The 18,817-nt window shown below is 40.8% G+C and overlaps 1 protein-coding gene across 3 annotated transcripts in view; it reads left to right on the forward strand.

The window, feature by feature from the left end:
* Positions 1-18,817, forward strand: part of AKAP9 (A-kinase anchoring protein 9) — a 547,514-nt gene that overhangs the window by 6,193 nt on the left and 522,504 nt on the right. For all 3 annotated transcript variants that reach the window (XM_030200158.1, XM_030200166.1, XM_030200175.1), the window contains exon 2: positions 17,857-18,105. In XM_030200158.1, coding sequence (XP_030056018.1) covers positions 17,857-18,105 — 249 coding nt within the window. The remainder of the gene's footprint in view (positions 1-17,856; positions 18,106-18,817) is intronic.

Consider the following 18,817-nt stretch of genomic DNA (forward strand, 5'->3'; position numbering starts at 1 on the left):
TTCAGGCTTATTTTTGAAAGAGAAGGGCGCCCATCTTTCGACACAAATCGGGAGATGGGCGTCCTTCTCTCAGGGTCGCCCAAATCAGTGTAATCGAAAGCTGATTTTGGGTGTCCCCAACTGCTTCCTGTCGCAGGGATGACCAAAGTTCCCAGGGGCGTGTCGGAGGGGTAGCGAAGGCGGGACTGGGACGTGCCTAACAGATGGGCGCCCTTGAGTGATAATGGGAAAAAAGAAGGGCGTCCCTGACGAGCACTTGGCCGACTTTACTTGGTCCATTTTTTTCTTACGACCAAGCCTCAGAAAGGTGCCCAAACTGACCAGATGACCACCGGAGGGAATCGGGGATGACCTCCCCTGACTCCCCCAATGGTGACTAACCCCCTTCCACCCTGAAAAAAACAACTTTAAAAACTTTTTTGCCAGCCTCAAATATCATACTCAGGTCCATTGCAGCAGTATGTAGGTCCCTGGGAGGGGAGGTATGTGTGTGTCAGCGGAGGCATAGCAAAGGTGTGGACGTCCTTCTTTCAAACATTTGGATGTCCTGAACTGCGCCCCCCCCCCCCCCCCCCACAGGGACGGCCAAATTTCAAGGGAGTGGAGTGGAGGAGTGGCCTAATGGTTAGAGCACTGGTCTTGCAATCCAGAGGTGGCCGGGTCAAATCCCACTGCTGCTACTTGTGATCCAAAATCCAAATAAATAAATAAATAAAGGGGGTGTCGGAGGCATAGCAAAGGCATGGACGTCCTTCTCACAGAAACATCCACATTTTGGACGTCCTCAACTGCCTGTCGTAGGAACTGAGGCATAGCGAAGGTGCCTAACACTTGGATGTCCTTCACCCATACTCAAAAAAAAAAAAAAAAGACATCCCTGACGAGCCCGTGGATGTTTTCACCTGGACTTGTGTTTTTTTTAAGGTTGTAGATGGCTATTATACACGCAGCTTGTCTGCATGTATGAAGCCATCTTTGGCACGTGCAGAGCAGCCAAGCGTTATGCGTGGCAGCTCTGCGCATGCCAAAGACTGGCTTCCCCTCCTTAGGAAGGAAATCGTGTGCAAATGAGCTAACAGCGAGCAGCTCATTTGCATGCAATTTCCTTCATGCATGCCCGTGCCTTTCCGAATCGCTAAGGAATCGGTAAGGGAAGAACTTTTTCCGTTCAGTTAGTGCATCAGTTAGTCCACTGCAGTGCCCCCTAGAGTGCCTGGTTGGTGTCCTGGCGTGTCAGGGGGAGCAGTGCACTACAAATGCTGGCTTCTCCCACGACCAAATGAGTTGGATTTGGTCGTTTTTGAGATGGGCATCCTCGGTTTCCATTATCGCCGAAAGCCGGGGACAACCGTCTCTAAGGTCGACCATCTCAACATTTATGTCGACCATCTCTAAGGTTGACCTAAATGTGGAGATTTGAGCGTCCCCGACTGTATTATTGAAACGAAAGATGGACGCCCATCTTGTTTCGATAATATGGGTTTCCCCGCCTCTTTGCGGGGACGTCCTGCGAGGACGCCCTCAGGAAAACTTGGACGCTCCATTCAGTTATGCCCCTCTTTGCAGCCCCACTCTGTAACCTCCCGCTGACAGATGATATGATGTAGCCACTGAGTCTCTCTTGCTGTTTCTCTGGGGGTGAGAGATGATATTTAGGAGTCGCCGAGGTCGTCTTCTTGTTGTTTTGTCATATGTACTGAATCCCCTGCTGTAATTGCCATTGCCTGTCACTGGCTGCGGCAGTGATCACCACAGGCTATGTCTGGATACTCTGGGGCCCAAGGAGGTTTAATAGACAGGAGTGGAAGTGAGCATCTCTAGTCCCCTGTAAACAAGGAATCCAATTTGGTTAATCTGTTTCCACTCCCTTGTGCAGCCGTCATTGCTATATACTCAAAACAAATCAAACAATTCTATGAGCTACTGCATCCACGTTGTCATTCTTTATTGTTGGTCCTTCGGTAACAAGTCTAAAGCTGTTTCAGTTGGATAGGCAGTGCCCTAAAAGGTGGAGGAGAAAAGAAATAGCAATTGAATATCACTAAAACAGCTTCAAAAATTATTGTAGCTGGTAGAAGCAGCAATTATAAACTCTGTAGTTTGTGCTCATTTTTCTTCATTGTTCTTCTATATAATACAAATGGCCAGATTTCAGTGAGGATATCCTTTTTCCTCATGGGTTCATCTTCTGTTGTTGTAATCTGCCTTGGAAAGCCTGGTATTATAAAGATCATGGAATATATTGAAATTAAATAGAATTAATCTCTCCTTTCATTGGGGCACATGGAATCACATCTTCATTTGTTCTGTAGAAGTTTACCTTTTAGATACACAAATGGATTATTCTGTTTTGAACATGTTTCAGGGGCAAGTGGTTTTATAAGTCAAAATAAAAATAAATATTTTGTTTCATGCAGATCTCTTTTGTTTAAACATAAATGGGCTATAAGCCCCTAATGCAGCCCATTGGTTTTCTTATATTTTGTTCTTGTGATGACTTAAACTGTGCCAAAACTGAAAACTCTTTTCTCTATCTAGTCGACAATAAAAGGAGCTCATTGTGAACACTATCCACCCTAAAAGTTTGTTTTGTGGCTGTACATGAGGAATTGTGATATTGAATACTACTACTACTATTAAACATTTCTATAGCGCTACTAGACTTACGCAGCGCTGTACAAATCAACATGAAAAAGACAGTCCCTGCTCAACAGAGCTTACAATCTAAATTGGACAGACGAACATAACCCACAGAGGCATGGTATGGTCACATTTTCAATATGGCCCCAGCTAAGGAACAGGTTATTTTGAGTTAGTCTTCACTGGACCAAACTTGCTTTCCTTGTGCCATCACTATCCAGCTTCCTTGTGCCATCACTATCCAGCAGGATAGGCAGTGTCTTAAAAGGTGGAGGATAAAGGATTTTTTTTTTAACATTTATATCGCACATTATCCCAAGCAAAGTCGGATTCAATGTGACTCACATTTGAAAATATAATAGAATTCAGTTATATCATGAGAACAAATAGATGGATATGTCTGGAGCATTTAACAAAGTTGAGATTAGCATATATACCCAACTGGGCATTTAAAAGTTTGTCCTTTAATGATACCACTTGTTCAGAAATCATAGCCATAAGTATAGACAGTTATTCAAAGATTATCACATGCACACACCAGAACAGGCATCCATCACATTGCAAAAGTAAACAACAATTTCTACGGAGTACATCCAGAATTTATTTTTCATTTCTTTATTTCTGTCTTCCAAAATTTCAGACAGCAGATGTATAGATCAGCAGGACCAAAAGCACTCCAAAACAAGTAAAGTCAGAAACAACACAGTTTATACCTAATTGTTCACCCTTAGGATTCACCTTTGGGTTTAAAAAGCAAACCACGTATATGTAAGGTCTGGATAAACAAATTTAAAACAAAGTTTAAAGCTAGTGTCCATATGTAATACATGGTAGCAATAATGAAACTGATGGAATATTCACATAGCAGGCAGCCTGAACCAAAAGATTTATTTTCCACTGAACATAATTAACTTTGTATTAACTTGGCGGATAACTAGTGTGCTGAACTGAACAATGTTGGCACATTTAGACTCACTCTGGACTTCTGCATGAAGGTAGCTCTGCCTCATTATTCAATATCTGTCTTTAAATAATAGTAATAAAAATATCAAGTGCATTTTTATAATATACCACTGCAGTCCAGAAAACAAAAGGAGCAAGTTCCCACATGCCATCTTTTTCTTTTGATCTATCAATAGAAATCAAACAAAATAAAACATGGAAAAGAAAATAAGATGATACCTTTTTTATTGGACATAACTTAATACATTTCTTGATTAGCTTTCGAAGGTTGCCCTTCTTCGTCAGATCGGAAATAAGCAAATGTGTTGGCAGATAGTATATATAAGAGAAACATCTTCGCATCTTAAAAAAGATATAGTGGAATTAGAAAAGGTGCAGAGAAGGACGACGAAAATGATAAAGGGGATGGGACGTTTTCCCTATGAGGAAAGGCTAAAGCGGTTGGGGCTCTTCAGCTTGCAGAAAAGATGACTGAGGGGAGATATGATCCCCTCATAGTCCATAGACCATTATTAAATTGGTCTTGGGGAAAATCCACTATTTCTGGGATAAGCAGTATAAAATGTTTTGTACTTTTTTGGGGATCTTGCCAGGTATTTGTGACCTGGATTGGCCACTGTTGGAAACAGGATGCTGGGCTTGGTGGACCTTTGGTCTGTCCCAGTATGGCAATACTTATGTATTAAACTAGTAGGAAAGGCCCGTTTCAGACACAAATGAAACAGGCGCTAGCAAGGTTTTCCTCGGAGTGTGTATGCTTGAGAGAGAGAGAGAGTGAATTTGCGAGTGTGTGTGCGTGACAGTGAGTGAGACTGTGTGCGAGTGTGTGTCTGTGAGAGAGAGTGTGTGTGCCTGGGGCTCCTCCTTCTCACCCAGTTCCAGTGTTCCTGTTTTTATAAATAAACCCTGTCTGTAAGTGTCATTGTTCATGTTTATGAACAACACATCACTTATCAAGGTGCCAGATAGTTTACATGCGTAAAATATAACAGATCATGAGGCAGATTTTCAAAGCACTTAGCCTTCCAAAGTGCCATAGAAACCTATGGAACTTTGGAAGGCTAAGTGCTTTGAAAATATGCCTCCATGTCAACTATGTCTTGTTCTTATGCCAGTTTGAATGACCTATATTTATGTATGTTCGCAACTCAAAAAACAGGAGACGTGGAGGATTAAATCAAATATTAACAAAATACTCTCCAAACTTCTAGTTTGTTCTAATAATAATAAAAGCCTCTTATTGCTGACATCTTATAAATGGAGAAAAAGCCTCAAAATGTTATCAGGCACTCCAAAACAACCGTGCCGTCTTCTATCATTGGTATAAAAAAATCCTTTCATTATGAATTCATTTTCTACGTTATATTGTCTATGTGGAATTAATTACAGGGAAACTGTATAACTGTGAAAAGCAACTTAGCTGTTTTGCGTGGTTCCAATTCAGCAGATCTTTCCTGATGTCAGCCAGTGTTTTGTGGCTATAGTGCCACTGCTTCAGGTATTCTTTGAACCAGTTTCTCTGTAAACAAAACAGATCAAGGGGCTCGTTTTCAAAACAGAAAAAAGGGCAAGAAACATCACAAAGTAGGTCTTTTACTAAGCTGTGGTAGCGTTTTTAGCTCGCTGTAGAAATCAGCTGGCAGTAAACGCCGAGACTCCCATTATATTCCTATGGATGTCTCTGCGTTTACCGCCAGCTGACTTCTACTGCGAGCTAAAAACACTATCGCAGCTTAGTAAAGGACATGCTAAGTGACACTTGGACGTTTTATTTGTCAATAAAACGTCCAAATCGTTAATTTCAAACCACACATTTTAAAGACGTTTTTCTATGCAGTTCATCTGCAGTGTGTCCAGATCACAAGGGGGTATGTCCATGGTGTGTTGTGGATGAAATTTGGGCATTCTCAAAACTTGAATGTTTTTCTGCCATAATGGAACAAAACAAAAATGTCCAGGACTACAATTTAGACGTTTTGGTCTAGACCTGTTTTTTATCACGACTGAGTCAGAAAAAGGTGCCCTAACTGACCAGATGACCACTGGAAGGTTTAATACATGATCTCCCCCCCCTTTACTGCCCCACCTACCCCCTAAAGATGTGAAAGAAACTATATGCAAGGCTCTGTGACAGTAACAGATGTTATGGCCAATCCTGTTAGAGCAGCATTAGGTCCCTGGAGTAGCCTAGTGGTCGATGCAGTGCACTGTAGAGAAGGGGACCCAGGCCCATATCCCAATCTAACTGTTACACTTGTAGTGGAAAATGTGAGCCCTCCAAAAAGCCACCAAAAATCTACTGTATCCACATATAGGTGATGCCTGCAGCCATAAGGACTATTGTACTGGTGTACAGTTGGGTATGGTAGGTTTCTGATGGGTTTTGGAGGGCTCCCCATACAATATAAGGGAATAACGGTGAGATATGTACCTGGGAGCTTTTATGTGAAGTCCACTGCAGTGTTCCCTAGGGTGCTGCACTGTCTGTGCTGGATTTGGGCTTGGTGGTTCAATCTTCCATGGATGATCCGGCTTGTAAGAGGCATCATCTGAGCACTGTTTCTGAGCTGGGGTCTTTGAGGCCCGCCTCTGCTTCCCCATCTCTAGCCACGGTCTCTGGGGAGTCCTTGTGCCCTTATTGCATGGACAAGCTGGAGAACGGCAAGGTAGGCCAGGAGGAGTCTGATGATCCTTCTGCGGTGCACCTGTTTCATAAGGATGAGCTGCCTTTGCTCTTCTCTAGCACCTTGGAGGCCTTGAATATTGCTGATCTTGACATGGCGGCTACAGTCAACCCCAAAATGGCCAGTAAGAGACAGCCATCTTAAGTCCTTTCCCGTACATGAGGCCATTCAGCAGCTTATTTTGGCCCAGTGGGCCGACCCTGATGGGGGTTTGAAGGAGACCAATGCGATGTCTTGCCTTTGTCCTGTGGCTACAAATTATAGGGAACAGGTTCTCTTTCCCAAAGTGAATGCCTTGGTTACTAAGAAGACCACTGTCCTGGTGGAGGAAGGAGCAGCACTGAAGGACATGCAGGATCGGCATCCGGAGGCCCTCTAAAGTGCGCTTTTGAGGTTTCTGTGCTGGTCTTTCAGTCCTCTACCTGTAGTTCTTATGCCACCTGAGCATGCCTTAGCTGGTTGCAGCAAGTGCTCGAGCAGGGCCAGGGATTCAGTGCCTGCTTTTGGGGGCTCCTTGTCCCCATATGGTGTCTGGGCTTGCTTACTTGGCTGACTCCCTATATGATTTGGTGTGTGCTTCGGCCAAGCAGATGGCACTGGAGGTGTCTTCCTGCTATTTTTGTTGTGGCTTTGTCGGGCTGCGGACATAGTGTCTAAGCAACATCTTATGTATCTGCCTTTTCAAGGTAAGCTTCTCTTTGGGGAGGATCTCAAGAAGATTGTTAAAGATTTGGGGGACTCTGTCTCAGAGGCTACCCGAGGATATACCCAGGCCGTTGATGAGGGTGGGGGCTGCTAGACCCCATCTTGTCTGTACCGGCCAGGCAGGTTGGCGGGATCCTTTTAGCGCCCTTGCTTTTAGCAGTGCTCTTCCGTTTGAGGGGACAAGCGCCCCTCGGGTGCTGCAGCGTGTCAGGGAGCAGGCGGACGCTTGACCCAGTGATGGGGCACCGGTCTGCTCTTTGGTGCCCAGCATAGGCGGTTGCCTGACTTCTATGAAGAGTGGACCAAAATCAGTTCCGACCAGTGGGTCTTAGATGTTATCAGAGAAGTTTACAAGCTAGAAGTCGCCTCTCCCATAAGCGAAGTGTTTCTGTAGTCCCATTGTGACATGGCCTCCAAACGAGCGGCAGTCCAGACCACGTTGCAGTCACTGGTGGACCTGAATGCGGTGGTGCCAGATAGAGGCAGAATTTGTTAGAATTTTAAAATACTGTGTGCAGAATTCCTAAAATCCTTGCATAGAATTCAAAGGGTCTTGTGCTGCTGAGATCTACAGGCTTTGTTTGTGTTAAATGTCATTGTAGGCATGGCTGTGGAGTCTGAAGCAATTTTGAGTGGAGTGTGCAAAAATGACATTCCCAACAGAGGGCATTATGTACACAGTGGGAGTCTGTTTTATCACCCAAGTTAAATCTGCAGGTTGTAATCTGACACCCAATTTCTACATTCCACTTTTGCATTAAATCTGCATGACCTTTGGACAATATGACAGTGATTTATGCAAATTAGACATAAATGTTCATCTGAGATTATCCTTATCAAAAAAAGTAATCATGTAATCCAATCGCCCCTCTGCAGAGATTGTGTGTAATGGGCTATTTGCATGTATGCATAAGTATCTTACCCCATTACACTAGAATTTTGTTATAAGTTTTCATAAGGCTGCACTAAATGCTTCACTGTGTCTATGCCTGGGGAAAAATCTAGGTTCCTAACTATAGGCAAAAAAAATCTGAGGCTGAAACATTTAGTTTCCATAGAGACAAGAGAGCTTGCCAAGTTTCATGCAAAGGCTGTTATATAACTCTTCATTGTAGATAGTATGGTATCCTACATGCAAGTGCAATGGTAGAAAAAATTCCCTTTCCATGACCAAAGGAGTATAATTATATATCTCCAGACCTAATATCAAATATGTATTAAAAGATAAGCCAAATTGTACAGCTGTATATTAGGGAGTCCCAGACCACCCACGTTTATTTATTTATTTATTTATTTATAGCATTTATATCCCACATTTTCCCACCCATGGGCAGGCTCAGTGTGGCTTACATCAGTCTGAAAGACATATATCAAACAGGCAATAAACAATCAAGTACATTGAAGTTGAAGAGGTTAGGGAGTAATTACAGAGAAGAGAAGGGCAATAGGGCAATGTTCCAATCCCCATGTAGTTTGCCAGACTTCAATTTTGATTTCCTACCCTCCAATAGAATTTAGCAATTTCTTGATTCAGGATGTGCTGATCTTTAAGCAGTACCCATACTGGAACATGTTGTAGAACATATTATCATCTTGGAAAGAGGATCATACGGTGTAAACTTAATTCTACCGCTTAAGGAAAGTTGTAGAGAGGTGGATTTTCAAAGCGCTTAGTATACTATGGAACTCTATAAGTCTAAGTGCTTTGAAAATGAGCCGCAGTGTGTTTCAAATTGCCAATTGCTGTTGCTTATGTTGAAATAAATAAGCAATACAATTGTTTGGGGTCTGAAGGGAGTTGAGATACCCAAATATCAAAATGAGTCTGTTGCCCACTGCACTAGGAGTCCCCCCCCCCCCCCCAATTAAATCTTAATTGGTCGTCTGGTTGTAGAGCTTCAGATTTTCTCATATTTAATTTAAAGCCAGAAAAGTCCCCATACTTCTTAAAGCTTTCCAGTAGTACTGGGAGTGACCAACAAGATTAGGCGAGATGAACAAGCAGGTCATCTGCGAAAAAGATTTTAAATTAATTCCAAAGTCAGCACAAATAAAAGGAGACAACGGGCTGCCTTGCCTCATTCCCCAAATGAATAATGAAGGAGTCAGACGCTCTCCTATTGACCCACACAAAGGCCTTTGGGTCACTATAAAGTGCTTTGACTGCATCCCCAATTTACAAACAGTACCATATTTAAGAAGGATGATACACACAAATCCCCAATCTACGCTATCAGTTGCCTTTTGGGCATCAAAGTTTATTAGTGAAGGTTGTTCACCAAGAGATTGTACTGCTGCTAGGGTGTTAAAATTTGCCTGATGATTTTTTACTGCTCAATCATAGACAAACCCCACTTCTGGTCTGTAATAAGTGTTAGAAGCAATTGATCAAGGTAAGGAAATGGGTTTCTATGATATTGGTAAGGATGGATTCATACCAGATTTTAGAAAAACTGTTCTGTGTTGACTTTAAGGAATTCAGCAAAGTCTTCAAGTCTGTTATTTTATTAAACATAACAGTGAAGGACAGTTCAACTTTATTTGCAAGCAGTTTTTGAAATTCTGCCCTATACCCATCTGGGCCTGGTTCTTTATAAAGTGAGCTTTTTTGAATAGCCCATGTCGCCTCTTCCACCCGAACGGGAGCATTAAGTGTGTTTGTCTTCTTCAGTCATTAAATGGGGCATGTCTAAACTAGCCATTTAAATATCAGGGGCCAATGCATCATCTTGATTCGATCGATATAGATGTTTTAAAGATGTCATTGATCTCTGTGTCGGAGTGTACAATTTGGCCTTTTTTATTGTTAAGTATTGAAACTTTCTGGGCACATTCCAAGTTTTAGATAATCTGGCCATAAATTTCTCATTTTTATTCTGATATTTATACAGTTGGTATTGATAATACTTAATTGATTTCTTAGCACGCTGATGTAGCAACTCATTATGGTCTCCTTTTATAAAGCGGGGCTACCGATTAGAGTGTGTTGAATGCTAAAAAGCCCATTGGAATTGAATGGGTTTCTTTGCATTCAGCTCGCCGTTAATCAGTAGCGCCGCTTTGTAAAAGTTGCATTAAGAGAGGTCTGCGTGGCCAGTAATTGAACCTTTATGGGCTGTAGGGTTGGTGCCACATAGTTGACGTATGTTTACTAGGTGGTCTTCCAGTCTGAGAATATGATCCCTCAATTTCCTTTGTGCTACAGTAAACAATAATTTCCCCAGGCAGTACAGCCTTAGCTCTGCCCCAGTATAACATTTCATCCTGTTCGTGCTGCTGGTTTAAATTAGCTTTTCCATAGCATCCCTCAGATTAATCCAGAGACTTGTGGGTTATGTTCGTCTGCCAGGAGGTGGAGATAGAGAGAACATCAGAGCTCAGCCATATAGGACCCTGGCCTCAGCCTCACTTTCAGTAAACTCTCTATCTAGCAGGTGGACTGACATACCCTGGTAGTTCTGCATTGACGGGGCCCCTGGCCTTCATCTGGGCACAGTTGAGTGGCGGCATTGAGTACCCTTGGATGTGTGCCATCCGGTCCAGGTGATTTACTGCTCTTTGGCTCAGTACATCTTCCAAGTTCACCAAGATTGCTTTCAGTTCCTCCGCATCATCACCCTTGAAAACCATTTCCAGTACAGGAAGATCTCTTACATCTTCCGTAAAGACTGAAGCAAAGAATTCATTCAGTTTCTCAGCGATGGTCTTGTCCTCCCTGAGTGCCCCTTTTGCTCCTTTGTGATCTAATGGTCCCATGGATTCCCTCACGTGCTTTCTGCTTCTGATGTACTTGAAAATATTGTTATTGTGAGTTTTAGCCTCTCCGGCAAGTTTCTCTTCATATTCTCTTTTAGCCTTCTTTATTAGTGCTTTGCATTTGACTCACCAGTGCTTATGTTGCTTCTTATTTTCTTCATTTGGGTCCTTTTTTTCATTTGTTGAAGGATAATCTTTTGGCTGTAATAGCCTCTTTTACTTCACGTTTGAACCATGCTGGCTGTCGTTTTCAGTTCCTTCACTTTTGCAAATAGTGGAATGCATCTGGTCTGGGCTTCCAAGATGGTATTGAATAACATCCATGCCTAATTTAATGTCCTAACCTTTGCAGGAGATCCATTTAGCTTCTTTTTAACCATTTCCCTCACTTTATTATAGTTGCCCTTTCAAAAATTAAATGCAGCTACAGTAGATTTCCTTTGTGGGTTCATTCCAGATAATAGCTCAAACTTGATCATGTTATGATCACTGTTTTCCAGGCGACCTAACACTGCCACCTCTCGCGTTATGCCCTGTACGCCACCAAGGACCAGATCCAGAATGGCTCCCCTTCTTGTCAGTTCCTGAACCAGTTGCTCCAAGAAGCAGTCATTTATTACATCTAGGAATTTTATCTCCCAGGCACTCCCTGATATAACATTTATCCAGTCAATATCAGGGTATTTGAAATCACCCATTATTATAGTGTTGTCTAATTTGTCAGCTTTTCTAATTTCTATAAACATTTCTTCATCTGCTCATTCTGTCCCGATGGATGGTAGTACAGCCCTGCGAGAATGTTCCTTCCCTTCACACATGGAATTTCTATCTATAATGATTCCATGCTACTATCTGTTTTATGTGGAATGTTTATTTTATTTGACTCAATTCCCTCTTTAACATATAGCACAAGCCCCCCCCCCCCCCCCCCCCATCATTCCTGCTTGACGTTTAAATTCAGCTGTTGATTAGCCAATTTTTGAGACTTGAGCAGATTTGTTCATCAGGATTCTTTCTCTCAACTTCCGTGGATGCCTGCTCTGGAAGTGGAGGAGGGTGTTCCTGTTCGTAGGTTTCCAAAAGATGGTATGTCTAAAAAAAAAAAAATGAACCAGTTCTTGAAACGCTCAAATCCAAAAAAGAAATTTGATGAGCATCCCAGCAGTAAGTGAATTTAAGGTGCTGATCACAATTATTTAATCAGAAGATGAAGAAAGCCTTCAAATTGGGAATGTCACTGCCCCACAACATAAAACATATCATTAATGAAGCATTTCCAAAATAAAGTAGAAGAATTAAAGGGAGAGTGAAATAAAAATATTTTCTGAGAATTACTGACATATAGATTAGCCACGTCTGGGATTACTGTTGCTCCTGTTTTTGTGCCCTTTATTTGAAAAAAAATATATATATTTGTCTTGGTACATAAACTTTTTTTTTGGGGGGGGGGGGGGGCAAAACCAAACACAACAGACGAATAGGGTAGTCAGTGAGTGGATATCTTTGACCATGAGTATCCAGAAGATTCATATATAAAGCTTCAATATCAGCTGTAACCAAAAAACAGGGACGATCTCCAACATTAGAAGAATCCAATTTAAGCATCCAATTGGTCGAATCTTTGAGGTAGGATGGAGCCATTTTCACTAATGGTCAAAGAAATGTAATAGATTGGTGAGGCATGAGTTCCCTTCACTAAATCCATGTTGGCGTTGTCTCATTAAACCATGCTTTTGAGTATGCTCTGTAATTTTGTTCTTTATAATAATCTCTACCGTTTTGCCCGACGCCAACATCAGGCTCACCGGTCTATAATTTCCAAGATCACCTCTGGTACCTTTGTTAAAAGTTGACGTTATATTGGTCACTGTCCAATCTTCTGGTACAATGCTTGGTTTTAAAGATAAATTACATATTACTAACAATAGTTCTTCAAGTTTTTTTTTTCAATTCTATCAATACTCTGGGATGAATACCATCCGGTCCACGAGATTTGCTACTCTTCAGTTTGTCAAATTGTGCCATTATATCTTCAAGGTTTACAGAGATTTCATTCAGTTTCTCTGACTCATCAGCTTTGAATACCTTTTCTGGCACCGGTATGTCTCCCAAATCTTCCTAGGTGAAGGCCAAAGCAAAAAATTCATTTAATCTCTCTGCTATGGCTTTGTTTTCTCTGAGTGCCCCTTTTACCCCTCGGTCATCTAGCGGTCCAACTGATTCTTTTGCTGGCTTCTTGCTTTTAGTATACCTGAAAAGTTTTTACTGTGTTTTGCCTCCAACGCAGTCTTTTTTTTTTTTTTTTTCCCAAAGTCCCACTTTGCTTTCCTTATCTGCACTTTGCATTTGACTTGCCATTCCTTATGCTGTTTCTTATTATTTTCAGTTGGATAGAGTTTGTTTAGCTCTGGTGTGTGTTGAGCATCCACCCTAGATTATCATCTTCCTCCCTCTTTGCTGTGGGAGTATGATGTCTTATGTTTTCCCTTTTGCTTTTGGTGTAGAATCTCAAATAGCAAGATTCCATGCTACCAATTCTAGAGATAAGGAGTGGCTTACCCCATGTCTGTTTTTAATAGCAGATCCTGGTGGAAAAGTCCACAAACTTGTCTAAACTTTTATTTTAAAACCCAGATATTCTAAATGCTGTTACCACATCCTCTGGCAGTGAACTTAACTATTCATTTACTACTACTACTTAACATTTCTAAAGCGCTACTAGGGTTACGCAGCGCTGTACAGTTTAACATAAAAGGACGGTCCCTGCTCAAGGAGCTTACAATCTAAATGACAAATGTACAGACAGACAAATAGGGGCAGTCAAATTGGGCAGTCTAGATTTCCTGAATAGGTATAAAGGTTAGGTGCCGAAAGCAACATTGAAGAGGTGGGCTTTGAGTAAAGATTTGGAGATGGATAAGGAGGGGGCTTGGCGTATGGGCTCAGGAAGTTTATTCCAAGCATAGGGTGAGGCAAGGCACAAAGGGTGGAGTCTGGAGTTGGCGGTGGTGGAGAAGGGTACTGAGAGGAGGGATTTGTCCTGTGAGCGGAGGTTTCGGTTTCATTTAGTGAAAAAAATATTTTCTTCTAATCGTTTTAAAAGTATAATGGAGTCTTGATTATCTAACATAAATGGGACTGGCCTGTTGTCGGATAAATGAAAAATCAGATAATATGGAAAACAATGGGAACCCCTCACAATGCACGAAAAACATACTTTATATATGAAGAACAGGCATAGGATATCTTTAGTGTTAATAAACAATATTTTTTAATTGGCATTGCAAAAAAATTATATGACAGGCAATTTGAGCACAAATACCGAGCAGTATGCACAGCAATTGTACAGCAGAACTGCGCAGAGCCCCATTTCTCAAGATCACTGTGTTGTCTTCTCCAGTCAAAATCAGTGTGAATCAGAAATCAAAGCATCAGAACAAAAACAGGAAACCCTCCAGATCTAAGAATGAGAATAAGAATAAAGAAAATGCTGCAAATGTAAATGAACCAACAGAAATACAGTAGGTGTACATATGGTACTGCATAAAACTCATTATGCACAAGAATCTTACCATGGTTCAGTGTTCTGCAAAAACACTGCTTCAGTTCCAAATTGGATCCCTGGCAGGAAAAGCAGGCTCTTGGGTCACATAATGCTGTTTGTCAGCTCTAAAAATTTCTGCAAAAGCATAGCCTCAGAACAAAATTGGTCGAAAACTTTCTTTAGCAGTTCCTTTCTGCAAAAGTTTTTGCTTTATAGACAAAACAACTTTTTTCCTAGATCCACTGATCAAAAATTGCTGCCATGCTGTAAAAGCAAGATCTCAGCTAGAAACTTCAACAGTTCCCTCACTGCAAAAGTGGGATCCCTACCCTAGTCCAAAAATTGATGCCATGCTCTAAAAGCAAGGTCCAAAATTTGCTGCCATGCTGTAAATAAGGTCTTGGCTTTAAAGTTTTTCAGTGGTTCCTTTGCTGCACAAGCGGGGTCCCAGGTCCAAAAATACTGTTATAAAAGCAAGGTCTTAGCTTAAACGTTTTTCTGTGGTTCCCTTTCCGTATAAGCAAGGCCCCAGGTCCAAAAGTACTACTATGCTGTACTGTTATAAAAGCAAGATCTTAGCTTAAATGTTTTCCTACAGTTCTCTCACCGCATAAGTGAAATCCCAGATCCAAAAATTATGGTTCTCTTACATAGAACAATGGTCTCAAAAAAATAAAAAAAAGCATGAAAGAATGGTCTAAAAAAAACAAACAAAACAAAAAAGGATTCCCTCACTTTGTTTCATTATAACCATGGAATGGACCTTTGCAAAACTATTTTGCTCAATTAAGATCCAGTAAGGGCCTGTAGAATGTGAAGTGATTTTCTTCTAATGGCAAGTTGATGTTAGCACCAAAGACAGACGTTAACCAGTTTAATTTCATTGTTTTTGTCTCCTTGCACTCTACAAACAAGCAACCTGTAATTAAACTCAACGTGTAATTAAACTCTGGAATTCGTTGCCAGAGAATGTGGTAAAGGCGGTTAGCTTAGCGGAGTTTAAAAAAGGTTTGGCTGGCTTCCTAAAGGAAAAGTCCATAGACCGTTATTAAATGGACTTTGGGAAAATCCACTATTTCTGGGATAAGCAGTATAAAATGTTTTGTACATTTTTGGGATCTTGCCGGGTATTTGTGACCTGGATTGGCCACTGTTGGAAACAGGTTGCTGGGCTCGATGAACCTTTGGTCTTTCCCAGTATGGCAATACTTATGTACTTATGTAACCTCTCCCTTTCCTGTGATGAGTAGGATCTATAACAACAAAAGAAAAAAGTCTGCAGTGAACTGCATAATGACGAAACCATAATAGCAATTCCATGAGTTGAAGTTCATATCTTTATCTCTAAATTTCTGATATCCTGCTGAAGCTCCCGCTCAATTAAACTACCAATAATTTCACAGATGTGAAATACAGTCTTTAGATCGAGTCTCTAGTGAACAGAAGTGACTGCTAAATATCGGATAATGGATTTAAAACTATTTTACCTTGTTTCAAGATATAAAAGTACAAAATATAAATAAATAAGTATTTCTACTGAATGACTGCATATCTATCGGAGAATCTTTAACTTTCCTACTTCAAAGGGACTCAGACCCACATCTAGCACTGTCTGTAAAATTAACACTCCCTGTTAATTGCAGCCAAAGACAAGCTGGCTTTTGTTATTTTGTTAAACTGAATAGATAGAAAGCCCTGAAACCTCACCTACTTTAATACAAAAATCTGCTCTGGCTAAATAAATCTTCATACACCCTAACAATCTAGGGAAAAAGCTACAACAGCGTCAAGAAAAGCAATGTTTTCTAACTTAAATAATGGAGATTTAAAAGAAGCATAGCTGATTTCCAAAAAGCACTTAAGGCTAATTATTCTTCTTTGTCTCAAAATACCTGTCCTACTCAGCTCATCTTCCCACTCTCCTCATTGCCTGCAGTAATTATAATGGTAATCAATAGAAATAAAACATGGAAAAGAAAATATGATGATACCTTTTTTATTGGACATAACTTAGTACATTTCTTGATTAGCTTTCAAAGGTTGCCCTTCTTCGTCAGATCGGAAATAAGCAAATTTTGGTAGATGACAGTATATATAAGTGAGACATCAAAGCATTTCAGTGACAATCTAACAGGGTGGGGATGGAGGTGGATGGGTGAGATAGGGGGATATGCATGGAGACAGGAGAGTGACAAACAAAGCTATGAAAGGTTTGATTTTGGAAGTGCTAATTCAAACCTGCTGCAATGTTTCTTTTCCTTTTTGATGGCTCAGCAGCTTCCTCCTTTGAACCTGCATTTCAGTTGAAATTGACTTTTATGTGCCCATGAGCATTTCATTTGCAATAACACAGGGTTTTCCCACCATTTGTAACCACCATCCCACTGTTTAGCCAAAGATCAGTGTGATGCTTGGGCTAAATGGTCAGACTGCAGTTCCATCAGGACCCAGTACAGAGAGGGGCGTTTTCGATATGACGTCTAAGTCCGACTTTGGACGTTTTGCAAAAATCGTCCAAAATCTAAATAGGAAATAAGGTCATTTTCAAAAAAGAAAAACATCTATCTTTTTTTTTTTTTTTTCGAAAATACTGTGGACATTTTGTTGTTTGGACGTTTTGGGGGTTTTTTTGGTCCATTTTTGAAAAAAAAAAATCCAAGTGCAAAACACATAAAATCAATCCATTGGGATGTAGGAGGAACCAGCATTTTTAGTAGACTGGTCCAGGGACCTGCATGCTATTCTAATGGACCTGCGTGTAACATCTGAGGTTGGCATAGAGGCTGGCAAGGGGGTGGGAGAAGGGGGTTAGTGACCACTTGGGGAATAAGGGGAGGTCACCCCCTGATTCCCTCCAGTGGTCATCTGGTTATTTAGGGCACCTTTTTGTGCCTTATTCGTTATAAAAACAGGTCTAGCTTAAAACGTCTAAGTTTTAGTCCTGGACGGTTTTGTTTAGTTCCATTATAACTGAAAAAGTCTAAGTCTTAGGAACGGCCGTCCCGCCCTGAACATGCCCCTCACACGCCTCCTTGAGATTTGCTCGCACTTCTGACAGACTTCATAGAAAAACGTCTAAAAATAGGTTTTGAAAATAACTGATTTGGAAGTTTTTGTGAGAAAAACGTCCAAATACTGCTTTATGCCACTTTTTAGACGTTTTTCTGTTTTGAAAATGAGCCCGAGAGTGTACCCTGAATGTAGCCTCAAATATTTGAAGCAATGTTTGGGACTCCTCCCACTGGAAACTGTGAAGGCTGGCTAATCTGAGAAGCAGAAGCTAGGCCCATGTATTGAAATTACTGTGCTGATGAGTCCATTCAAGCATCACACTGATAGGTTATATTTCTTTTTATTTCCAAAATAGATGAAATTGTAGCAGAAAAGTCAATTAAGATTAAAAAAAAAAAAAAGCAACCAGAATCAGACAAGTGTATATTCGGCAGTCTTTAGCTAAATAATGTTACTTATGAGTATGTAAACAGTTAAACCCTAACTACATTTTCTTTTTCTTTTCTAATTTCTCTCTCCCCCCCCCCCCCCCCCCCCCCCCCCCCCCCATAGCTTGCTCAGTTTAGGCAACGGAAAGCAGATGGACAGAATACTCCTAAGAAGCAGAAAAAAAAGAAAAAATCGTCAAACAACAAAGAAGGTGAACCTGTAAAAGATGGACCAGATATTAACCTGCTGGAGCATGATGACACTTGCACTCAAAGCAGTGAAAAAGGAGCTTCTGCTACTACTAAATTCACAATAATGGGAACTCTACATAGTGGCAACGTCATCAGGCATGACCAGACCTTTACCATTGAAGTAAGTTTTGCCATTCTTCAGTATTGAGGCACATCGTACTTCAGCAGCTATTAATAGAAAAAAAACATTATAATTACACAGTATTTTAATGTTTTTCTTTCTCAGTGTTATTCAGGTAGCCCTCACCTTTTCATTGTTAGCTCAAGGCGAGTTACATTCAGGTACAGTCCTTTCTAGAGACCTTACAATCTAATAATTCTATATTTTTATTTATACTGAAACTCAAAATGCAGACAGGGACTGTGTTTTATTATATAATAATCTTATCAATTATTAAAAAATATTTATTAAAAAAATGTAGGTTCCTTAAGGGATTTAGCGTGTGCTAACAATTAGCACATGCTGAATGCTAACAAGCCCATAGGAATAAAATGGGCTTCTTACCATTGAGCATGTGTTAAATTCAGTAGTGCGCCTTAGTAAAAGGAGTCTAGGTTTTTTAATCCTAATCGAGAGCTGACAACAGCTAGGAAGAGGGTTTTCAAATAACCTGCACAGTTACAAAGTACATGAGTACTTTAACCATGAGCACTGGAGCTGGTTTTCAAACTGGGATGTGTCTTTGAAAACTAGCTAGTTAAAATTGTTTGAGAAAATCATCTACATACTTTGTCCTTGCTAATTTGTGACCAAGGTTGTGAATAGGGTGAAGGTAAAGTAGTGCATGTACTCTGAAAATCCTTGTGTATGTGTGCTGTTTTTCAAGGGCATT

This window comes from Microcaecilia unicolor, chromosome 1, assembly GCF_901765095.1.
Source record: "Microcaecilia unicolor chromosome 1, aMicUni1.1, whole genome shotgun sequence".
In the NCBI taxonomy this organism is placed as follows: domain Eukaryota; kingdom Metazoa; phylum Chordata; class Amphibia; order Gymnophiona; family Siphonopidae; genus Microcaecilia; species Microcaecilia unicolor.